The following is a 26,355-nucleotide window of genomic DNA, read 5'->3' as shown; positions in this document are numbered from 1 at the left end:
CCTCCATAATCCAAATCCCCTCTGGCTTCAGAACTCAGTGTACACCAAAACCTCATTAAAGTCATCAGCTCGTCATGAAAACACACAGACCTGCACCTACATGCACATGTATAGCTTCTACCCACCAAAATATGAAGAATTATTTTGTAAATATAGGAGAGCTAATATCATCTGAGGAGTGAGAACTGTAATCGTTTGCAATAACACTCATTTCAGACACGTCTAGAGGCACCATGCAACCCCAGCACACCTTCAGTTACGTCTGCACATGATGACAGACATGTAAAAAGGTCTTTCCGGCTTCCTGTGGAAAGCGGCCAGGGAAAGGAAACTACCGTACACAGTGAGGAAACAAATATTCAGTAAGTGCTTGAGTTGGCAGTTTGCTCCTGAATACCGTTGGCTTGGTCGGACCATTAGGAAAAAACTGAGCAAGATCACAGTGAGAACAAAAGACTGAAAGAATAAAAGACCACAAGAAAAAAGAGAAAGACAGACTTCTGATTTTGTTTTTCTGTACTCCATACAGCCTTTGCGCTCACTACAGAGAGACAGAAGGAGTTTCAACAATTGTCTCTGAAATGCACACAGCACACTGAGCTCTGGGCTTTGATCACTCACATGCAGAATGACTCCTTTCTCCAGCAGGCTCTGTTTTTTGGCAGTCATCACAAAGTAATGCGTGTCATCCTTGTAGTAGACAATGTTTTCCAGGTCAATACCTAAAAAAAGGAGCAAGAGAAAGATGCATTGTTACGTACGAAACACACAGTCCTTCTCCTTACTGCCACAGCAGACTGTCTTGTCGTCATTTGAGGACAAGAGCGGCAATTATGCGACTCAGAGCACATAACCAAAGCCCCGGGGACATTGTCATGTCAGCGATAAACTCTGGCAGGCTTGGCATCAAATTTAAGTATTTTAATTGGGAGAGCTGATGAATTCAAAACTGTGATCAAAGGACAGATTATGCGTCCTATTTAATTTCATTTTTTGGTTTCTTTCAATTACCAATACCAAAAAAAACTAATATTTGGAGTAGAACAGAGCTGCGACAGACCTGTTGCTTCTCTGAGGTCTTGAAAGAACTTCTGATTGAAGATGAAGGCCACGCCGCTGATCTCCTCGACCTTTGCCTCGGCTGTTGTGTTCCTGTTGATGAAGTTCGCCGTGATGGCGATGGCGAGCTTTCCCCGGAACTCCTTACGCCGAAACCCTGCAAAAAAGAAATGAGGAAACAGACACGGCCTCGAGGTCAGGAACATAAATTCAAAAAAAGAGTAAAAACTCAAACCACAAAACCAGTTAAAATTGCCAACATATATTTGCTTTTGCTACATAGCAAACCCTTCAAATCCGTACTGTATATCATAAATGTAAACAGATGTTCTGTATCATGACGAAGTAAACAGATTTTCAAGCTATGAGAATGTGGTTCATGGTTATAGGTTATTTCCAGGTGATGGAAAAAAAGATTTGTCTCTTCCTCTTGTTTGCATTGTGGCTCCGGAAAGCTTCTTGTCAAGAAGGCTCCGAAAAGTTTCTTTTGTTGTCTGTCTTATTTGCAAGTGATTCCTTTTTGTTTTACTTTCTGCATCTAATTGACGACTCCCCTGTGTCCTTATCTTGTGACCTGCAAATCTAATCAATATTACCATACAAAAGCAGATACAAAGGGAATGGGGGTGACTGTCAACTGTTTGTCACACTGTATAAAAGCTGCCCTACGGAGGAGTGACATGGGGCACTGCTGGACACCTCTCTTTGAGGCTGGCATGTATTTGCTCCTTCTTGCAAGAATAAATGTCCAATATGTTTGATTTTGAACCAAGCCTCTGAGTAATTTTTTCCAACACCAGGGGAGCCAGCAGCTTCCCTTCATTGATGCAGCAGTGAGCAGTACAGAGAGAGGTCATGGTACTCGACTCCACAGGGGTTCCCTCCGCCAGTACGACAGTGCGTGAGGCCCCAGCGCTCATAAAGGAAACAGACAGTCAATTCAACAATTCCTATTCTGCTCTGCCGGGAGAGCAAATACTCTCTGAAGTTGAATGTAGCAGCGAGATACAAAAACACACACAGACACACTGCTCATTCATACAGGAGGAACGGAGTGAGGTCATACACTCGACCACAGCTGTACCCAAGTGAGATCATAATCCGTCTGAAAAACAAAAAGTGCTGTTTGTGCTACGCCTTGTTTAGTGAAGGAAAAACTACATTACTGGCGCAGTGGTCCTCATCTGTACACGCAAACTCGCCTGGTAGTGTGTTTCTCCTTCCGTCTGCTCCGATGATGACATCAAACTCCAGTTCACTGGCAGGGTGTGTCCGGGGGTGGACCTCAGCCCTCCAGCCTATCCCTAAGAAAACACAGCATGTGTAATCAGACAGAAATGCATTTAAAGAGCTAAGCTTAGAGCCTCTGACAGATAGTTTTCTAACAAAACATACAGCTCTCCTTCCATTCATTTTTCTTGGGCTTGTCTGGCAGCAGCTTCATTCACTTACTTTCACTCTCTTGGTCTTCAGGGGGCTCAATAAGACCCCTGAACTCGACGTTGACATGGATCTCAATGCCCAGCAAGAGAGCCACTTTGAGCAGCATTAGCTGAAGCTGACGAATACCTACAATACAGAGACAAAGATCATTTGAATGACATCTGAACAATAAAACCTATAAATGCATCCTCCAATAAATCACTCCCTACGTGCAAATATGTCAGATATATTAGTAGTGTACACACAGGCGAGAAAAAGTATCATGTCTACTCACTGATATGATCGATAGCACCAGCGCAGAACTTCCCGTAGAACTTCTTGGCCCCGAGGCCCCTGAGGTCCTGGATAGTGAAGGGCCAGAGGTGCAGCACGTTGTTCCTGGAGAAGGCATCTCTTTTCTCCAGAAGCACCACTTTGGCCCCCAGGAAAGCCAGCTCGATGGCTGTACGCAAGCCACATGGCCCCGCACCAATGATCAGACACTAAATATAGAGAGATGCGGATGTTCCAGACAAGGTTCAAGAAGGGTGTCAAACAATGCACACGCAAAGCCAAATCACTGCCCATCATCCTGTAAGTAGACCAAAAACCCACCTGTTCAGACTGCAGTTTGAAACATCCCACTTCTTCTTAAAAAAAAAGATCGGTAATGTGGTTCTCTAACATGCTTGTATGCTGAATTAATTTCATATGGTTTAAAAACCATTCATATCAGCATTTGAATTAGAGAATTCGGAAATTTCTCCCACTTGATGAAAACAGTGAAACAAACCGTTGGCAGAATGGCTGCAAATGTTTCACCACAAGGAGTGACATCCAAAAAAATTACAATATGCAGAAAAATACAATCTACTCTGCTTATTTTGTTGGAGATATATACTGTTTTTATCATAACCCAATAGACTTCAACATAAACAAGGTTGAGATAACATAAAAGAACCAAACACATCAAAAGAAGCCATAAGAATATATAGTAAAATAACATTACATAAAACACACTTTAAAAAATTAAGATTAATAAGAAACAACTTAGTTAATCCTCCCTTTTTAATTTAATTTGCTTGTGATCATAAGTGGACTTTATTTAACCACAGTTCGCCATCAGCCACTTAATTCAACCATTAATTAATTTTCTCAACAGAATTACTAGCCAGTTTATCAGCCTTATCCCTTATTTTGGGATCAGCAACTTAAACGCTGCGACTCACAGGACGTAACAAATTAAATGTTTGAATCAAAGCGTCTTCTCAACCGAGGTAGTCAAGTGTCCTAGTGGTGTCCTTTCATAGAAACCAGCCACTCTGGTCTACTTAGTAAACATGAGCATCACATTACATGATTCCTCGACGCTGAGGATCGAATTTTTCAGTCTGTTGGCTCTCACTGCGAGCCGAAGCCACCACCAAGCCACCTAATGCGGCTTTGGAGTAATCATCAAGTTTCTAATGATGGCGGCTTACCTTGGAGTTGGCACAGGCACGGCCCTTCTTGTACTCCTTATGGCTGGCCCTCTTGTCTAACTTGGCCCAGAGCGCCTTGGCCTTCCAGTAGTTGAGCTTGGACTTGAGCTTGTGGTAGAAGACCCGGTACTCGGTGGGCTTGACCTCCAGGTGGTCACACAGCTCCTGGAAGGCCTTGAGCGTGCCCTTAAACGTGGACGCCTGGACGAAGTTGTCGAACAGGACGTGGGACCTGTTCACCCCGTTTCCCCCCGTCGCACTGGCACCTCCGTCCCCCATGGTCCAGACTCGCGTAGGGCTGTGAGGGCCCTTCACCCCCCCGAAGGCAGGGGTCTCTGGGTCCAGCCCCAGCCCTAGAACACCCTCTCTCTGGTGGAGGGCTTTAACTCCCGGCCTCAAGCATCTTCATTCTGTCAGAGAGAGGGAGTAAGACGTATAACAGAGTGAATAATAGAAGATAACTCAACATCTCATCACATGCAAAGTTTAGTATTGTATTAAACATTACCACATGTAGCAAACGGGCACTCAGAGCTTTTAAAAGCTTGAATGAGATCAACTCTGTCTCATCCAACATAAATACAAACTTTAATTAAAACAAAGTTTATGAAAGTCCAAGTAACCGAGCTGAGGCTGAAGCTATGACTTCTTTCTTCTTCTGTCAGCCTGTTAAATGAAATGGACCCTAAACTTCTCAAACTAAACAACCATTGATGACAGCCGGTCCCACAAGCCATGAAAGCAGCAACTGAGGATAAAGACAAGGGGCTCCATTTTACCCCCCACGCAAAACATTCCCAAGTGCAACGTAAGTGTCTTTGCTGGTTTCAGACCGGCACAGTTGCTTTTTTTGAGTCCAGCACCCACATTGTTTACGTAACAAATGGACTTGCACCCATCTGAGCACCAACGGAATGGGCCCTAAAATACAGTGTGGTCAGGAGCATTGTTGGTGCTTTGCCATTTTAAGGCAATCTTGCAATCCAACAAGGTCCAAGCACACCTGGCCTTTAAAGAGAAATGTAAGATGACACTGTAATTGGTTCATTTCATGTTACACAAAAATCCTACCAATAATTAATTAAGGCATCAAGTCTCACCCCTTTTGAGTCTTACTTTCTGCTCTGATTATCAGTCATTAAACTAGAAAGCGTGCACTTGTGTGATGCACTTTAGACCATGTGTTTAGATCATTAAAATAGAGCCCAGTCATTTAAAGTCTCGCTCTCATTCCTCTGCAGTGATGTGACCTCAAACAACCTCTTATCTGTCTAGGAATGGAGCTGCTGGACATGGGAAAGGCACTGAATCCAAACAGGAAACCAAAAGGGCATAAGTACATGTCTATGTGGCACAGAATCACTCCAGACAGACACAGGAAATAGACAGTTTATCCCAAAACACTGTACACAATCCTACACATCCAAGAAAATGACCTGGCACCGGTAAGAGTCTCTGAATGAGCTAGATGGTTCCTGCTAGTTTATCCAATATACATTCTGTTGTTTTTACAAGCTGTGACTTGCAGCACTGAATCCTTATGTTTTCTTATTTTTAACCTCAAGAGGGACGAGAACGCTCATGTTCACTGGCATCTGTGGCTTCGGTGTTTTAACTGGAATGTCATGATGAGTTGAGTTAAGAGAAGTCTTTAAAAAATGAAAGAAAAACAGGGGAGATAATGGAAAAGAAGAGGATAAATGATAGCACACAAAGATCTATGAGAAAAGTGATGACGCAAATAAAAAGAAAGAAAATAACTTCTCCGGTCTATTTGCTGCTTAATACATTTTTATAGTGAAGCAACAGCTCTGCTTTGCATTACCTCCTCAGGTCAGTGATGCAGAAACTTGTCTTGCTTGTTTGAAGTTCACAATGTCTCAGCAAATAGGCTTACTGGAGGTTTCCTTAAGTAACTATCTGCCATTTATCATATAGAACGACAACGAATTTGTGCCCGCTAGAAAAAAGAAAAAGCATCAGTTCAAGAAACCAAATCCCAAATAAATGCTTTGACATTTTGGGAAGCACATTTGCTCACTTTCTTGCAAAAGGTTAGATGAGGAGACCGATACCATCTCGTGTCTGGAAGGTAAATATCAAACTACAGTCACAACTGTCAGCTTAGCATCAAACAGAGAATGGAAGCAAGGGACAAAACAAGCTGGCATGGGTCTGTGGTTTTGTAACAAAATCTGCTAACTTGCACCTCACCGATTAACCTCTACATTTCTTCACCAAACTTCCAGTAAGAGTGCCAGTTCAGATATTATCATCATCATTGTTCCTGAGGAACACGCATGAATATTTACATCAACCCATTTCCCCGTAAAAGCTTGAGCTTTGTACTCCGCTGTCCAGGATGTTGAGCTGGTTCATGAAAACCAATGCAGTCCCAGTCCCAGTGGCAACACATGATGAAAGGGAGGCAGGTACAGAGGTCAGCTGGCCTGCTTTTCACACCCTGCCAACTGCTCGGTGCAGTGAAAACAGGTCCTGGGGTTTGGCTCTGCCTCAGCCAGTCAGGATCAGGACTGAAGGCTGCGGTGCCAGCATGGACAGAAAGGGGCCCTTTACCAACACAACCATTTAAATAAACAGACACATCATTACTTCTATGGGTGAACATGCATGAGTAAAAAAACAACAACCGTAAAGGCCATCTACACCGGCAGAAGTTGTGTTAACGTCTGTGGTTTGGAGTGAGTATGTGCTAGTCCTGTAAATTCTCACTTATTGAGTGTCAAAGGACACTGTCAATATGTATTACATATGACTCAACCAATGGTCTTTATTTTTCCTGTCAACAGTAATGATTGTGTGATTAGAAAAAGGGAGGGCAACTACATTAATGTCACAATAGTTTGTCACCGTTTATCTCCAGAAGAACCCAGCTTGCTGCAGCTGATTGCAGTGCAGAGTAGATGCAGATGCAGATGCAATCATGCTTCCAGCTTCTTAAGCATCTATCCTGTGCTGGGAGGGCTTGTGACAGCATGGCACTAACAGACAGATTTTTAAGGTTGTCATTTTTTTTTTTTTTTTAACCAAAACTGAGAACTGTGTGTTAGCCACAGAAACTCATTGATTTAGTGTGTGCAACAATAAGAATGTATCACCTGCAGATGTGACGACATCTGAGATTTAATGTTGGGCTTCATCACCCAGCCCCGAAAAACCCAAATATCATGGTTAAACATGACCGATGTGACCAACATGACTACTTTCAGAGGGTTTATGATGTGGGAACCTTCTCTGAAAGTGTCTCCGAACAGGAACCAGTCTGTAGTTTGTATCAGGTTATAAATTAGCGATCCTATCAGCCCAAACATCAAAGAAGCAACAAACAAGCAAGAAGTTTCTTCCCTGAATTTATAAACTCTGCTCTTTAACCACACTGATGACAATCAACTATTGAGAAAAAAGACCCCCATTCATCAGCAATGAATCTGTTTTATGGAGGTAAAGTAGAAGAAAGCAGGTCATCTCAACCTTGTTTGAAACCACAGTCAAGAAGGAACACATTTTGTTTCAGAAAAACAGAGGATCATTGGAGGATAGTCACATAATTTATGGAGTTACATCCAGGGCCAAGCATGGGACATGCAATAATCATACTTATGAGAAAGTTAACGGTAAACATCTAACACACTGTGGGATCTGTGAAGGAAACGGTTGCAATTATTGACTAACATACGTGTCACAGTCTGTGTGTGACTTGTCAAAAGATGCTGCAGCTCAGTCACACTCCTCTGACATAACACGGCTTAATGACAACAATAAACCTGGCCTATTATTTGAATAATAGTAGCCTCCGGCGATCCATATGCAGATCCTCAACAGGAGAGGTTTTACCATGTGTTTACAGAATGGTGTACGGGGTTTCAGGTTCGAGTAAATAATGAAAACAAACACCCATTTCATTCTATGATACTCAAATTCCAACCAAACAATTTTAAAAAATATAAAACAAAACATGTTGCTTTGGCTCCAGATCCAGATTCTTGTGACATCTGGATGAGCTGTAGGATTTCACACATTCACACAACTCCCAACAGAAATAAACACATGCATGCCAACCCTTTCACACACACACACACACACACACACACACACACACACACACACACACACACACACAACACACACACACACAACACACACACACACACACACAACACACACAACACACACGTTTGCTTTTACTGGTTGTATTACATCATCCACTAACCTAAAAATAGAGTCAGAGATTAGGCCACTAGGCTACACATTTGTGAGCATTGCTTTTATGTAAACACCGTCACTATTAGAAGAGATAAATAACGGATGTTCCCCAAATATCAGTTTAGATAAACAAGTACACCATACAAGAATATTAATCTAAATTAATCTGGGTTTTTTTTTGTGTTGATTTCTTTTGTGCTTTGATGACTGCAAAAATCATCTGGGATTCTTCATGTTTATTTGTTTGTTTTCCTGAATTTTTAATTCCACTTTCATTCCAGTATTAAAGCCACCGACTTAAAAAGAAATATACAAAAAAAAAAAACAGAGAACAGATAATAATATGTTGGTGAAAACATTTTCTCCATCAATATGAGACTACTCGGGGTATCAGAAAGATTTAGAGCAGCTGTTTCGTAAATGCCGACATAGACAGGAAGAAAAAAAAAAACACCCAGAGGCTTCGAGTTGGACATGCTGAGTAAATTCCTTACCAGCTACAGAAGTATTGAATAACTGGGATGACTGGGATGACTGGAATGACTGGGCTGACAGTAAGCTTGTGTCAGTGTGTATCCTTAAAAAGAGCTTTGTCCTCTGCCAGTCTCCAGCTCAGGGATGACCGATGCTCAGGAGGAGGACACCCCAGAGATCAAAGCAATAACCCAAACTGTCTCTTCCTCTCATCCATCAGGAGACCTGGCAGAGAGCAGGAAGGAGTGCAGGACACGGTGTGCTCCCTCTCCCCAAGCAGTGATTATCTTCACAGGAAAGCAAACACAACATTTAGTCCATCAAGCTCACAGCAAACCACAACCAATTCACAAGTTTCCAAACCCCGTAATAACAGCTGGATTTGACTGTTTTATGTTTCTACTCGCGTCTTCCCGTTTGCCTTAAGACGACTTCCATTTTGGCTTTGTTCTCGACAGTTAATCACCCCAACATTGTACTTCTGATAGTCACTGCAAATGGCAACACTATAGTAGCACCATAATATTAATTACAGAGCAATGCAGCAGCAGGTGTGGTCTATCCATGGACTGCCTGTAGGCTGTAAATAAATCATACTGACAACAAAATTAGAGTAGCGAACTGTCACTTACCCTTACCAATATTTGTTGGTCATTATGTGCACAGTACTTAAACTATCAATCAGAAAATGGTCACAACAAGGACCTTTCCACATTGTATCGTTCACAATAATATCGGTGCAGTGTTTAACATGATTTAAAAAGCAATATCGACATAATGGCTATAATATAATTCATTGATGTAATGACATCATGCCGTTTTGCAGCATAATAATATGACATGTGTAACAACAACAAGCATGGCTGAAAGCTGCTCCACAGTGGAGTGGTTGGCTCCATAAAGAGGGAGACTTCAGAAGTGTGGAAGATCAGATGTAAAACAAACCACAGTGACATATCAGTCTTTACTCAACATCTGAAGGCAAACTATTTTGCCTTTGCTGACAGATAAAATTATAACTATTATTTTGTTGCAATTGCATGTTTTTGAATTTAATAGTAAAGGATTGTTCAATATTTTGTTATGTTGACAAGAATATAGTTATTAAAGAAATTCCCTGAAATGTTATGATTACTTTAGGGCCATGATGCCAACCTCGTCACAATTATCTGCATGAAAATGAAAACAGAAGACAAAGCTGGGCTGATTTTAAAAGGAATAGCTTTTCATTTTGAGAAATACACTCGGTTGCTTTCTCGCTGAAAGTTAGACATCTGTCCGGTATATATAAAACCAAAGCCTGGAGACAGTTACATTAGATTTGCTGCCTGGAAATGGGGAAACAAACATCTGTAAGATCATAACTTGTCATATGTACACTTCAGCTTTAAAGCAGAAACAAATATGATGGACCTTTTTAATTACTAAGCGTGAGAGGTGCCAATTTTTTCTAACCTTGGGATAAAGCCAGGCTATGTTTTCTCCACTTTCAGTCTTGATTAGAGCCCAACCGACATATCAGCGGCCTATCACAGACAAAACAGTATCGGTGTATATGTTAGCCACAATGTACTCCCTAACAACAGTATCGGCATCAACCACAAATCCAGTAGAGCTCTTGTCTTTATGCCAAAACAAGCTAACCATATCCTGGCTGTAGCTTCATATTTAATGTACAGACACGAGAATGGTACCAATCTTTTCTGTTACGTGAACTGCCAGAAAACATATATATATATAGTATAACCATATGACCATGGTATCTTCTTGTTTGAGCATCCCAGTACAAATATGTGTTTACAGCCCTTCACATGGACTGTCACTCTAAACATTAACACGGCATGTCAACAGAAGGATGAAATACACAGCTTAAGTCAACAGAGTGGATGGCTACAGCCAGCATAGTGTAAATGTAACACATGACCTGCCTGAAGCTTACAACTAAAAAGATGCTGGGTATTTCCTGTTCTCATCCATTTGTCTGTAATTTTTTTTTATTTAAACCACAAATTCAGATATTATGAATGTTGTGACCCTCCAATTCTGAAATATACACTGAAAGTCTCCCATCATAGTGACATCATGATGCCTCCAACTACAATATCCTCATCAAAGGAGTCTCTCTGTGTCTCTGCACAGTTGTGCATAACAATAAAAGCGCTCTCAAGATGCAGAAAAAAAAAACCTCTGTTCAGAAAATTGGGCTATTTTCCCCACATACTTAAAAGCACCTCACAATTTCTTTAAGTGTATTCTTTTATTCATATTTCAAAAGGGCTGAACTTTTATGCCTGTATTTGATAGTGACGTGGTATTGCACTTTAAAGCAGTTCAACATTGGCTTCATTTATTTTTACACACACGCTATAATTTTTGACAATGTGTTATGCGGACTAACCACTGGATCATCGGGTCTCCCCAAGGACGGAACTTTTGCCATCATCACTGCTTGCAAACAATAGCTGTGAACAAAAAAGGTGAGAATATGGAGCCTCAGGTTAAACTCCAAAAAAACAGGTCTGGTTCAACGGCAGCAGTTCGATAAATATCCCTGAGAGGTGTCATGAAAAAAAAGGAATGAACAAACAACAGTGTACAAAGCGTTTGACTAATCCAGAAGATCAAAAGTGGCTGAAATATAATTAGCCGAGGTGACAGTAATGATGGATCATCACAAGAGACGAAGTACTTAGATAAACAGTGTGGATGAATACCTGCATAACTCGCTTTGATACTTGTTCTCCTGTAGGTATATTAATCATGAGCCGATGCAAGCTGCGATACTCAGTTCTAAAGTTCCTCTAAAGTACAGAGGTTCAGTCTACAGGAGTGGAGACACTTGTGTCTATTCAAATAGCAGTCAAAGCTTCAGAGCTAACAGAGAACACAAACATTTTGTTGACCGAAATTCAACTTGCCTCTGGCAGAGGCCGTCCCCAAACCATCTGGCTTTTGAATAACTTCTGCTTCTGACAGTCGGGCTGCGACGTGCAGCTGAGCACTTCATTTGAACTCCCACAACTGATGCAAATGTTCACCAGCTCACCAGTAACCGATCTGCCTCTGAGCCCATAACCATGCAAAGTCCACGTTTTCCTCTCTTTAAAAGCTAAACAGACTGACATATCAATACTCAGCGGCGCATGGGGAAAAACATCTTGTTCTCGGTCAACTTTATCACGTCTGCAGGGTCCTGGGACTCTGTGAACCGAGACATGAAGGAGAACATGTGCACGCGGCATCCTGTTTATGCCGTCACCGGTGCGATGTGTCATCGTCTCTCTTTTTCCTGTCTGACCACTACACAGTGAGGTACCGGTAAATGATGCACAATCCTCTAGATGGATTCCCTGCTTTAGTAGAAAATATTTGATGCCCTTTTGATCCGAGTTCTTTCCATCTCAACAAGACAAGCACCATCCATCAGTGTCAAGAGTTTTCTGCTCATCTGCGACATCATCTGAATATTATGTTCTTCACAGTATTGCATCCAGTACTCGACTACAGTTTTCACTTCCTATAAAAAAAAAAAAAGAGAAGGTACTAGTAGAATTCGAGCAAACTTGACATTCTCAAATTTTCTAAACTAGAAGGTAAAAGTGATTTTACAGCAGGATTAATACTGGTCCCAGGCTGCTCATGTGTGGCACCAGAATCCGGTCTTTGCTGGACCTGAACTCTTCATCAGATTTGCGAATCCACTGGGTTATAAGAAAACCTTTCTAATCCTGACAGGGAACTTCAAATGAGCTGGTTTCAAAAAGCCAATAAAATTATTCAGTCAAAATGTCTCTCTAATATGACTCACGGGAATATTTACTGACGACAGAAGGTCTTCGGTATGAAATTCACATCAGTAATGGATTCAGCGGAGTTTACGTACAGCATGCCTTTTGGGTGTCAAACGATGTCCATTAGAGCTCTCTGCCAGCACTCGCCGCAGCTATTTGATTTAGGAAACCTCTTAAATCCCAAATCAAATGCCACTTCTCCCACCTTCATGCCTTTCATAACAAGAGTAGAACAGGCACCGCAGTTATGCAGTCATAAATACAATGAACCACAAGAGGGATGGTGGAAAAATGCAATGACACTAAAGCGCTGCTTTCACTGCATCTGCGCTATTAATAGCACAACTCATCTAAATCTACATGTGTTTTCACATTTGGTTATCTGTGGTGTTTATTTGTATGTTTTACACCTGAGCGAGCGTGCAGTGAGACGGATGCACGTATTTGGTTACTCATACGCTAAGATCCATCCTTCACAGAGAACTAGGAAGTGTAATCTGAGGCCAGCAGGCAACACACAGTCAACACAGACTAGTCTCCAAAGATTAGTCATGACCGATGTGGAATGGAGGCATGCAGGAGAGAAGGTGAAAGCCAGAAAGTCAAAAAAGGAGATGATTCCTCCTCGGACAACCAACTGGGTGAACGATTTATGTAACAGAAGAGAAATCCGACGGAAAATGTAAATCTACATAATCAACAGCAACATGGGATTTAGGCCTATATTACAACACTGATTTGAATCCAACATCATCTAATATGTCCGCCTCAGTGATTCTGTAGTTTTATTGAAAAACCAAACATCTCTCTGTGTGTTAATCCATGAAGAATGATGGACAGGAGGGCCGTGACTTGAAAACTAACCTTAAGAGGCCTCATAAGTCGGTCGCACATTTAATACACAAAAGCTAACCCCCAGTGTGTTTTATATTCTGTCAGGCCATGGGAAAAGTACAGTACAACTTTCCTCGCTCAGACATATTAACTACAGCGCTCATGCTTAGACTTCGAAGCGGCTCAGCAAACATCAAGAATTCCTGATTGAATGTAACACTCAAATCGGCTGAAAGTAAGCAAAGAAAGAATGAGAAATGAACTGCTACTGACACAGTGTTATATTTTTGCCAGATGACTGAACCGAGAGGATGGAAACGTGGTTATCATACTATAAATAACTGTAATAATAATAATAGACCTTTCTTTTGTGGCACGTTTCTAAAACCTGTCAGATGAAAAATATCATCATAAATAAAAATGTCAATGAGCTTTTGTTAACTTTAAAAATGGATGTGTGCGTGTGGGACAACGAGTTACCTTACATGGTAAAACGTGCATTTGAGTAGCAGTTGAAGTAATGTAATGTTTTGTCTCGCTCAGCTTTCTGCTTGAGGGGAGGCAGTCTACTTCTGTGGACTACATGAATTGAATATTACATCTTCTTCCCTTAACCTGCTGTTCTTATTTCAGTAAAAGTAACAGTGCGTCTGTTAAATTCCTCTTTAGATGTTATCAGATTTTTCCATGGCTTTTTCCACCAACAGTTCAGCCGCCATTTTCTCTGAGACTCGACTCAAGACGGTAAGTCAAATACACGACAAAATTATAATTTGCGAGCATTTAGTGGGTCTATTTTAAAATTGCTATCACAACCAGCTGGCAACGTTAACATTAGTTCAGTAATGAGCAGATAGGTCAGTAATTTTGCGTGTGGCACTTGCTTTAATATCACAACTGAAAGTTGTGTATACTGTTGTAGCTGCTTATGAGCAAATGAACAACAATAAGGAGCTGGGTAAGGCTCACTTTAGCTTGCCAGCTGCCACACACGATTCTGTTCATACCATTTAGAGTGTGCGTGGTTAACGTTTGTCAGCGCCATTAAACAAAAACACCAACATTCAGAAAAGATAAAGGCAACCGAAAAGGCTCATTTTAAAAAGTAAGTATAAATAAGAAATGGAAGAGCAAGAGATATCAATTTTTTTTTTAAGAAAGTGCCTAAACAATGTCTGTCATAATCCAACATGTGAATTTGGCCCTTCATTGTTCAACATCGTGAGATTTATTCTTTCCAGATTTACCAACATCAATGACTTCATTTGAAATAATCCTATGATCAGATATCATCTGACAAGAGCAAAGTACCCAAAAGGCTGTGCTGCAAAGCATTGATGGGACATGCAACAGTGAACTACAACCAGCACCAACCCTAATCCCGTCACATCCACACTTGCTTGCTCTAATCTCTGTGCGCGGGCGCGGCAGTGAGCAGTTCAGATGGTAAACAAGTTGCCGGATTGTCAGATGAGGGAATCAGCAGAATTTCGGACTAACTAGTGCCTGTCCTTTCTCCGGGGCTTAAACATCCGCAAAAATCTGATTTGTGACTGCCTGTCAGAGAGCAGGGAAGGAGCTGCAGTGAGTGTGGAGAGCAGGTATACGAATATCAGCTGGGCCAAGACCTACCCTCATTGGTATGAGGTTTATCCAGTGAGTGCATATTACTAAAACTCATTATTCAGTGTTGGCTTTCACTCAGTCTATAACAAAATCTCCCGCTTTAACTGTTATAGCACTGCTGCGTTCAACTCGTTCTTTTGTTTAGCAGCAGCATAACTAAGAAATGATTTATAGAGTACATTATTGTTTGTATTTTCAGCTATGATCACTTGAGAAAGCTCCAGATGGTTCATTTCTCCATCTCCAAGTCAAACCCATGAACACAAAACTAAATACGCCACGAATGAGGTGGCCAAGTAAAGTCTAGATTGCACACATGCGCAGATCGAACAGACAGCAGTGTGAGACTACGCAAGTGTGGCCTTCATCTCATCTCCCTCCCTCTCCTAAATAGTTCAGCACACCCAGGACGAGAGGAAAGTCGGCCTTGCTGTGTGAACTGTGCAGAGCTGCAGACTCGGAAAGTAACTGAACACCCACACAGAGGCATCAGCATGCTGGTAGCGTTACAGAAGAACGCATGGAAACAGAGTTCTCCCAAATTACACTTTAATCCCCGTCGCCGATTACAGGACGCAGGTGGTGGCGGAATCATGCTTGGCAGGTGCAGCACGGATTACATTTAAAAACAAAATGATGCTTTAAGCGGCAGTTACTCCTGTTTCAATAAATAAACATAATTAAAGAGTTTAAATTAAAGACCAGAGTTTAAATTAAAGACCAGAGTCTTCATTCACAAAGGTGAAAAGTGACAAAAGGGTAGAAAAAAAAAGACTCAATAAATGGCTGCAGAAAATACTGTGTATCTCACCGTCATTGTATACAAATTGATTAAATGAAAGCAAAGGATGCACATCATTGCGATCATCAGATAAATGCTCCAAAATGAATATCAGCCCAAAATCCACATTACTGATGACAGGCTGATGAAATAACCCTTTAATTATCCCTAAATGCTCCATGCTTGATTTTATGAAATAGGTCATTTTTGCCCTGGTTGTGGCGACTTTCAGGGCTGAAATCATCCACGGTTGATTGACACAACTACTGACGGGGCGATCTGTGCACTCAGTCTTTAAAGTGGCCATCTAATAATATTACTTGTATCATTTGTACCCATCACTTAGGCATTATTCCCAAAAGTTACCAAGGAGGAAAGTATGCTGGGAATTCTAGTTTGTTTGTCCAATAACCTCACTGCCTCTCGTCAGAGGTTAACTTGCACTGACTTTGTGACAATTTGTTCTCTCAACTGTTCAACCTTCAACAAGAAACTACTCAGCAAATGAACAAGAAATGAGCTGCATAAGCACGAGAGTGTGCTTGTGTTTGGGGGTGTTTCTGGGCGAGGGGAGAGACCCAGTAAAAATATTTGCACTGGGGCCAATCACAATTATGTTGCAATCCAAGCCTGTTCAAGTAGGATGAATCTTGCAGTTTTATTTGAAAGAAAATGTAACATAAAAAGGGATGTGGGATGTTTTACATGACCAAAGCTGAAGTAGTTCTCTTTGCCCAGTGAATATGTAGATTTTAAAAAGCTCCACCAGCCAATGGAACATCACAATAGGAAAAATAATATATCAATTCCACTTCAGGAGTTTTTTTGCAATTAGGTCCAAAACAAATAAATATGTGTGTGTGTGTGTGTGTGTGTGTGTGTGTGTGTGTGTGTGTGTGTGTGTGTGTGTGTGTGTGTGTGTGTGTGTGTGTGTGTATATATATATATATCTGTATCAGCGATCATCCAGAAGACTTGGAAAATATCCAATATTGTGTATCCAATATTGCGTATCCCTAAATGAAACAAAACCCTTCACACCTAAGAATATACATTTAATGAAAGCTCCTTCTCTGCAGGAAAAATATAATGTTCTACTATCTTTTGATGTCGAGACGGCTCCTGGAGCAGGTGCAAGATAAGCAAGTATAATAAGTAGGTATATCCCCCATGGGGCCATAAACATATAAAAAAAAAAAAAAACATGTTCCCTTATTTATATTACAGTGATACGACCAAGTGTCTGCTTGCCATAGCATCTGTTGTAAAAGTGCATCCCCGAACATATGCTTATGAGAATGGCAGGTTGTTACAGTAAAAGCGTAGCTGTGGCCTGGTGCTGGCAGCTCAGACAGATCTCCAGCCCCACCCTGATGGAAAAAACAAAGCAGCAGACCAAAAAAGACGAGGACCGTGTAGGTCTGTTCACTTTCTTCTGGAAAGGAACATTTAGTGGGCTTGTTTCTCTATCAGGCCTGCCAGAGAGGAATTTGTCTCTCGTCCACATCGGCAGATAACAAGGCCCCGAGGCTCCTCCGCACACAGCCCTGAGAGTGAATGTGAAATATGATGTGGTCTCTGTCGAGAGAGGGGAACGGTTTACTGGAGTGAAAGGGCCTGACTTGGGAGGGAGGTTAACAGCTATAGGCTCAGCAGCTGGCAGACGCTTCCCGAAGACTTGGGGCTGAAAAAGACAAAGCTGTTTTAAGGGTGTAAGAATATAAAACTGTGTCAGAATAAGACCTGAACGGTTGCAGTATGGCCTCAATCTATCATGCTGCACCAGCTGCTCGGTAACAGCCCGGGTGCTGCTGCTCTCTCGTGTCTTGAGACATGGTTTATTCATTGTGTGGCCAGTCTATACAAAGTTTTGACTCCAACAGGTGATAATGTATTGCATGGGAGGAAAAAAACAAAAACATGTAACTTTAACTAACTGGTGCATTATTCACCTGTTACATTATATCATAGTCTGACTGTGGCTAATTATGCTCATTTCAGGGGTATTTTTAGGGTATCCAGTGACAAATAAACACTTAGTGGTTTACCAATAATCATGTACCAATATATAACTGCAAACACAGGGGGAAAAAAAAATCAGCCAATAAAAATTAAAATTATGTACAGTATGTCGTTCTCTATGATTGCCATAAACATCGGGAGTCTCAGCCAGCGCTTTGATAAAAAACTGTTCATAAGAATACAAGTGCTGACAACCAACTACTGAGCGGAAGACCAAAACAGCTGACCTGCTTTTGATTCAGCATCCACTACACATGACTGTAAGCAGTTAGTGCAAAAGTAGCTGAGACAAACATAAAGTCACAAGGCCAGAGGTTATATTTGAAATACTAATAGTTGTCTTTCTAGCTCTCTTTTTCATTTGGACAAGTCACTGCATTTTTTCGTGTTCAACCTGAACCCACATCAACATTATCAACGCGTCCCTGGAAGGAAAATGGGCGCCGTTACCTCGTCTTTACCACGGCAACGCTACATAAAATCAAAACAGTGAGCTTAGAAAAGAACTGAAAACCTTCAATAACAATGCACGGGCGTTCTGTAAATCTGTGTTGTGAACATATTTACATAATCCACGTCATTCATCGCTGACAGAAGGAAAAGTAGGATTACGGCTCTGCTACAGTGTTCAAGAGTCAGCGGAGTGGCAACGTGTCAACGGTCTCGTTGGCGTGGCTTCAGGAATGCAGTTGTCATACTGACCTACTTCTGACCTCGAAGGTAGAAGAAACAGCCAAGAAGAAAGTCTTTAATCCGGAGATGTGGGAAATCACCAAAGCAAATGGACGAGGGTCCTACAGGTCAGACGCACAACTTCAACCGGTGGCTTTGTATCATGCCTGGAACACACTGCTAGCGTGGCGTCCTGCGTTACTGTTGATATATATGATATGTCGATATATATATATATATATATATATATATATATATATATATATATATATATATATATATATATAATATGAGTTGTAACCAAAAAGCAGGCAGGCGGTTTATATTTACCCTCGCTCCGAGGTGAGACCCACAAACACAAGAACTCACACCGACACAGAGAGAGAAGGACAGAGAGTGCAGCTGGTGGAGTACCGTCCTCACATGTTCATAGCCGACGCCGTGTTCCCGCTGTGATTATACACTACAAACGTGATCGCAGATCGTTCCCCTGTATATCGTAGCTGGGAGCCGCGTGAAAAACAGGCGTCGGGTCTATTTTATAAATGTGGATGCGCTCATTCATTAATATGGACGTCGAAATAAAATGACGCCACACGGCCAATGTGTTCCGGGCCTTAGTCCTGCAAATGTGATTTCCACAATGCTGTGTTTTTAAGTTCAAATATTTTGTTTAAGAAATGGTGACAGATACTTAAATTAATAATAGTCCAAATGTTACAGGTCCCATATTTTACACTTTTCGGGTTATTCATTTGCATTCTTGATATCTCTCTTTTCTGGGTGAAGCAAGCCGAGGCCAACCCCAGATTTTATTCAGTCTTGTAGCTTGTTAGCTGCGTGACAGAATGACCGCACCGTGTTCTCTTCAACATCAAAAAAGGACAGACATATGACGTGGGGGTGAGTTTGGGACATTTGCTGAATACAGGCTGCGTGCACTTCTCGGTGGACTCATCATTCATACTATTTACTGTATATAACACGTAGACATAGAAACAGAAACCTGAATTTACACAATATGGGACCTTTAAACGAAAATTTTAATAATATCTTGACATAGGTCTCAAGTTTATATTTTAGAAGTTAACGTGTATTTTATTCCAAAAGCGATGACATAATAACCTCAAACGCATCCTAATGTCTTCCACCAGGCTCTTTGGCTTACGATGTCTGTCTGACTCAACTCCCAGGAACATACTAATCATCGTGACCTCATTCAGTCGAGTACACCCATAGTAACTGTTCAATACACTTATTTCCTTACAGTAATTGTCTGCTGAATAACAAAACCCTCAAACAGCGAACAACATGCCATTAGCATCTAGTTACAGACATCTCTCCTTTTAAGGACTGACTGTAGAACAGACCTGCTCTAATGTGCCTAACTAATGTTAGTTTCATATCAGCGGGAGCCGAACTTCTGATGAGTCAAACACAGCAACAAACCTCTGGGCAAAACCTGACAGTTTGGGATACAGTTAGTCTGTCAGGACACAGCAGGAGCTGCCTTCAGAGGACTTCCTTCCTTCTTTGCTTTCATCCAACACCGTTTCCAAAACCACGATAGTCTGCAGGGTCATGGAGGGTCAGAGCGAGACAGGAATCACCTTCTCACTCCGAGAGGCAGTCAGCAAAGGGTCAAAGTGGCTCAGCCTTACCTCTTCCCAACGCCCACCCATAGTGTTTTCCACAGAGAGGAAGGTACTATTGAATAAATGGCATGAAGTCCAATAATATTTCTGCCTTATTAATTTCATGCCGTTCAGACACAGTGTATTCAGGAGGGTATGGTTTGTTTTGACGTACTGAAATGGCATTTTAATAGTATTTTGCTACTGTAAAATGATTTCATCACTCGAAAGAGGATGATGGGGTCAGTTATAGAGCAACGGGGTGTTAGAATATACTGAACTTGGAAATAAACCTGCATATGGACTACACTAGAAGCCATTATGGTACAATGTGATCTTCAAATCACGACAAATGTAATTATTTATCACAACGCATACAGTATATACTACAACAGGCAGAGGTTCTGCAGCGTTTTATAGTGAAAGAGCCCTTCCTCACCTGAAACAAAGAGCTGCTTTGTAAGTATCAAAAGATTATTATGAAAGATAATAGTAGGCTTATCGAGTTTTAGGGGAAATTATCAGTGATTAGGTATCAAAGTAGGAAAAGCATCAGTGTAAATACTATAACGAAGAATGGCTGAAATCAACTTTCAGCATCCTCTTCTACGCATGTCTATTCATAGTGAGAGGGACAAAAACTCAAACAGAGGTTTAAAATCATTTAAGAAAGGAAGGAGGATTAAAAGGTGAGTCTGGGAAATACCAGAAAACAGAAAAATATCAGACTAACACACAACTATCCTTACATCCAAGTAACACCAGTGTTGTGGAGGATGCTGCACACTATCCAACTGATTCAAGTCTGACTGGCTTCTCTTCAGAAAACCAAACTGTAGCCATCTCCATCTTCTTTCTTGTGCCGAGTCAGCCACCGAGCAAGCATCCTCCTCCTCCTCCTGCTCCACATCCTGATCTCATGAGAGGGAAACTGCCAGTTATGATAAACACAAGCAGACATTCTGATTAACATCTGCCTGCCCAGCAGCTGCACCCTGGCACCTCACAGAAGATGTCCAGAAAGGAGCAGAGCTGCTACAGTGCAAGAAGCAAGTTGGTGAAATAACAAAAGGTCAATATCAGTGATCAATAGAGCAGGTGCCGCGCGTCAGTCAACTGAGACGGGATAAGAGGCTTTGTCCGAGGAAAACGCCCGTCAGGTAAGTACCTCCCCGCTTCATTTAACCACGGACTGACTCGTGCTGCTGCGGGTTGATGTTTGAACCAATCTGGGTCAGCTGGAGGAATACGGTTTTGTTATTGAAGCTGAAGTCAGTGTGCAGTCGATCAATAGGACCAAGAACAGACAAATAAAAGTATGCAGGGCCAAGAGGAGAATTTGCATGACTCCCGTGGCAAACCACAATGTGAAACCGCTATGGGCACAGATCAGGTGTTGGGGCTGCACTGTGGACTAGTAAATGTGGCGCTGTGCATCCAAGCAACAGTGCACACTTTAGACTCTTTAAGCAGCAACACCAGACTACTTTTTTTTTTTTTTGCCTTGGATATATGCACAATGCAGTTTCTGACTTGGACAAAAGAATATAAACAAATTGCTTTATGAAAGCTCTTCTGCAGTGACCTAGTCAGAGAGAGAAAAAAAACAAAAAACTTTTCAAGGTCACTATCTTCAACAGGGAAGCTTCTTGGGAAACCTGGCTTCAAAGCAGAGTGCAGACATCTACTTCAGAGGCTCCTAACACAACTTTGAAACTATTTATTTATGTTGTTCTACATTTCATTTAACCCATATCGAAAATACATAAAAAGCCTAATGTATAGAGTTACAGAGATGCACAAAACATACATGCATTTACATACTAACCTCCCATAACAACAGATATTCTGAATTAACCTCGCAGATTTCCTTCCTCATCAAGTATACCAATACCCACGCGCGTCTGAGCTTTTTATTTTGTAAAAGATGAGGACATTTCAATGAAGGAGTGACTATTGCCACCGTCCACTGCATTCCACAGGCTGCCCCGTTAAAACCGAGGTTATCAGATGACCAATGATGCACCAGCAGAGCAATGTGCGTGTACTGTGCATATCAAAAAAAAAAAAAAGTCAGATTTATTGCAGACCCGCGTTGTTGAATCGTTAGTTGCTCTATTAAAATCGGCCGAGCGTGACATTCTCAAACATGCAAAGGTGCAGTCCGAGGATCCCACGGTAACGTGCAAAAAAAAAAAAAAAAAAAAAAAAAAAAAAAAAATGTGCACGGTGTTTGTCAAGCGACCGGGACGTCCTTACCTTTGAATCCCGTGCGATTATAATCCACTCGTATACGGCGGGTATAAATCCATGTCCGTGTACACACCGAGGTAACGGTAAAAATCCAAAGTATGGCTGTATTATTTTGAATGTGCTGCTCGTTGCGTCCAGGGCAGAGACACACACAGCAGAGGAGAAGGCGCAACTTGAAACTGACAGAGAGGGATCGGTCGAAACCATAACGGCGACAAGGAAGGGGTGGACAAGGCTGGTCTATAAATAACAACACGTTAATATAATACAGTAAACGAAAATGTCACCGTAATGCGTGTTGAAACAAGAGTACGCGACATTTTAAGGGGAAATATTGAACAGAAACGATGTTATGCTCGCATGTATCTAAATGGCTTTGTTAATCTGAGGTGAACATACCCCGCTGCTCGTTGGAGTGAGCCTGCGTGTTTTAACTCAGTTTAATCCGATTGGTCTCTTCCAGCGTGACGCAGCGGTGCTGCTGCCTTCACGTGGTGTCAGAAACACTGAAACTGCTTTACACAACAGGGAGAGGCGGGCGGGATTTTACCTAACATGATAACCGAACTGTTGAGATTTTATAATTCTCTTTTACTGTGAAGTACACCGTGGTACCTTATCCGTCATTGTGTAGCCTAAATAAATGTTAACTCGACGTCAAATGAGAAGTTTAGAAAGGTAGTTGTCAACTACAGATGACCTTAAAGGAGGCTTAATGATGGACTATTAATACTCATAATTGCACAGAAGAATGGGTGATATTTGTCAAGGTGATTTCAATAAGATATCGCGAAAACTGTGTTTATTTAAACGTATGTGTAACTTCACTTCCATCATGTAGAAATTGAAATCTACGTTGTTGGCATATTTGTTAATATATCAGAGTGATTCAATGCGCAGTGTTTGTGGCACCCGGAAGAAGTATAGGCAGCAATGTAGGGATACAGCTGCATGGCATAGAGGATATATTTCCTCAGTCTCAATGCCTCCATTGTGTCTTTTCCACTGTATGAAATCTTGACAATATAATTCCCCACTGAATTCCAAAGTCCATTGGTTTGTTTTCCAACAGCACAGACAGGGATTGTGCAGTGGTTTTAGAGGGGCTGAAGTTTGCCTTAGTGGAAAAACCATAAGATTACAACTTGGGAAAATTATAACTTTCAAACAATTGCTTTCAAATGGCAAGACATCACATGAAAAACAGTTCAGTGTGCTTCCCACAGACAGAAATATGCATCTCTGATACACTGCTTTTTGTTCTGCCTCAAACACAACACAATCCAGGACTTCTCCTCATACTACAAAAGCATATTGTATACATTATTGACCTGCCAATCCAGACTGCAAATGCTAAGAACCTATAAATGATAATAGGCTATGATTAAGTACTGATTATTCTATTGGAAAGGTCAACGACTTGCAGGCCCTTGTAAAACCCACTGGTGGTTCAAATGTTCAATTGGTTCTATACGCTGGCAAAAACAGTGCACTCTCAAAAGGTGACAACTTGAGATAAAGTTCATCCACTTGTTATCTGTATTCTATAATGAGTGTAGTGCTATAATGAGCCTTTCTCAGGCCTTTGCTGTAAGGAGGAACCCTTCTGTCACTATCAGCTCTACAGAGTCAGTCTCCTCCTCTCAAGCATCCGAGACAGACACCCTAATGCCACCTCCTGTCAGTGGATAGATAGGCCGGTATGGCTGTTTTTTTTGGGAGCACACAGGGACACAAGGCTCATTTAATCCCTCACAAAGATGCAGAGTAAACTTCAGCTTGAACACAGCCACGTGGCAGGATCTGTGCATCATCGTTGTTGTTAATTGAGCAGGTACTTGCTTTAAAAAGTGGTTTAAAATGTCTTCACTGCAAAACATTTGTTCCACCCACACGTCTGTAGATGACCATGAAGGTAAAGGCACAGGGAAATCGATATACAGGGGCATGGAATAAGTCGAGCTTAATATAATGCCAGATACTACCCAGATTATGATGAATAGGTCATAAAAAAATTGGTTCAGCAAAAAAAGGTTGTTTGCCTCAAATAATAATAATTACTGTGCTTACTGCTCATGAGCAATGTCTGTCTTTGGTAGCCAATCAAATAAATGTGAGTGCATCTCCAGACACGCTTATTTTTCAGGGTTACATAATACTATCTTGAGGGACCCTAAAAAATGATCAAACTTTACTCTTCCTCCTGTAACTTATCTGTTTAATGTTTAATTGTAAAGTAGCTCTATAATTTTTGTGAGTCAAAAGGAGGACTTTGTAACTCGGATGATAAAAAAAAAAAAAAAGGTCATAGATTGGAAAAATGAAAAAGCATTTCTGCAGTTATTGTCTACAGCTCTTTGTTATGTAACTGAAAACAGTGACGTTGCCTCATATGTCTCACATGTTATTGCAGTACTGAGGTTCAAATCTACACTCATCTAAAACAGCAACATTTTGACTTTGAATGAACCTGCATCAAGAAAAACTCACTGTTCCAAACACCACAAAGACATTCCCCTCATGAGGCCTCCAATCAGAACAAGCTGCCTCAGTTGTATTGGCAATAATTTACTAATTAAACCAGCCACAGGGGGACACAGGGTGTCAACTAAGTCCAGCTGTGTGAAAATTAGCGAGAGAGAAAGGGGGGGGGGGGGAAAGGACTAACATTAGGAGTCATAATAGATCAGTTTCACCATATTATGAAATATTATGAACTTGGTTCCAACCACGCCTCTGTTCACTATTGAGGTTTGTCATCAGCCTTTGACTGAGGATCTGTTGAAGCTGAATGAAACCTACAGACAAAGGGTTGTCTAACTAAGGTGAGGCAGGCTGCACACATTCTCAGCATCACAAAGGAATTACACATGATGTCACCCCTGAAATCTTCAAAGGCATCTGTCATTTCTCATTATCAAATACAAATGACAATGGACTGCATCAAATCGCCTTTCGTTTGCTTATGATGGAGCAGGCGAAGGAGGATAATAATGGCGGAGTACTTACTGTACCGAGGGGAAGACAGACCCAAACTGAAGATCCGGAAATGTATTCCTCTGAATGGAATTGTTCTCTTTCTCTTTCCTTCCTCCCTTTCCCCTTCTCTTTCTGCCTTTCCTCCTGCCTTTTCTCCGCCCCTCCGCCCTCCTCCTCCTCTTCTTCTCACCACAGCAAGATGCTGCCTGGACCAGTGCTCGTTGTCATGGTAACCGAGACTTGGGGGGGGGGGGGATTCTCATGTGACCGGATCTCCTTGAGCACTGATTGGCCGCCGGACGCGTTGAAGTAAGGAGGGGGAGACGGGGCGGGGGGTTGGTGATGTCACACGCCCACCAGTTCACAGATTGGAGGAATCCTCGGCCGGCCGCTTGCGAGCGCACACAGACACAATGGGCTTCTTTTTAAGGTGGGGTTGATGTGAAGTGGGATTGTTCCACTGTCAGGATGATCCTACTTGACTGACTGACTTACAGGACGCCTGACCTGCTGATGTGAGATGTCTTGGCTCGAGCTCTGACACAGCTCTCTCCCAATTCCCCCTTTGCTGCTGCTCCCACTGAAATACTCCCCAAAACTGCCAGGGGCCAGGATGCAGACATAATACGAGTATGTTACAAGACATACAAGAGCACCCACATGTGGCAGCTTGACCTGCTGAACCACAGCACTTCAGCTTCCTACAGCAGCTGCAGGGTGCTATTTATAGCACTGCAGGAACTAGACAGATGCACAACTGCTGTTATTCACTCTCAGGCTCAGTAATGTTCACAGTGCATGCAAAGGAAAACATTTACAGTACAACCATTGAACTTTTTGGTCATTTAGAAATACACTGTAGAGACAGGCTACTGTGCTGATAACAAGTAAAAGCCCTGAGTGTGTTTTTCTGAATGAAACGATAACATCAAAACTGCACACTTATCTCTATGTGGTGCTTAAACGGTGATATAAATACAAAAACTAACAGAGTGCTGCGGGCATGTGCTGAAAAGCCTAAATGCTATAATTGCATAGTGATAAGTTCTTTCACATACTTTAGACTTCAGGAAAAGATGAAAAACTTGGCTCAAGGACAGCAG

The 26,355-nt window shown here is 41.7% G+C and overlaps 1 protein-coding gene across 17 annotated transcripts in view; it reads right to left on the bottom strand.

The window, feature by feature from the left end:
• Positions 1-26,355, bottom strand: part of mical3a (microtubule associated monooxygenase, calponin and LIM domain containing 3a) — an 85,335-nt gene that overhangs the window by 39,544 nt on the left and 19,436 nt on the right. For 15 of the 17 annotated variants that reach the window (XM_069162064.1, XM_069162047.1, XM_069162053.1 and 12 more), the window contains exons 2-7: positions 3,963-4,372; positions 2,777-2,984; positions 2,512-2,628; positions 2,262-2,363; positions 1,061-1,216; positions 622-722 (exon numbers count right to left, since the gene is read on the bottom strand). In XM_069162064.1, coding sequence (XP_069018165.1) covers positions 622-722; positions 1,061-1,216; positions 2,262-2,363; positions 2,512-2,628; positions 2,777-2,984; positions 3,963-4,241 — 963 coding nt within the window. In that variant the 5' untranslated portion in view covers positions 4,242-4,372. Of the gene's footprint in view, positions 1-621; positions 723-1,060; positions 1,217-2,261; positions 2,364-2,511; positions 2,629-2,776; positions 2,985-3,962; positions 4,373-11,058; positions 11,074-22,279; positions 22,430-26,355 lie in introns of those variants that run through there. The other 2 variants (XM_069162048.1, XM_069162049.1) reach the window with 2 other exon arrangements.

Source organism: Embiotoca jacksoni, unplaced genomic scaffold, assembly GCF_022577435.1.
Source record: "Embiotoca jacksoni isolate LCO1_2020_lvr unplaced genomic scaffold, fEmbJac1.0.p SCAF_3, whole genome shotgun sequence".
NCBI classification, from domain to species: Eukaryota; Metazoa; Chordata; class Actinopteri; family Embiotocidae; genus Embiotoca; species Embiotoca jacksoni.
The sequence above is the reverse complement of the archived record's forward strand: the minus strand, read 5'-3'. Positions and strand labels throughout refer to the sequence as shown.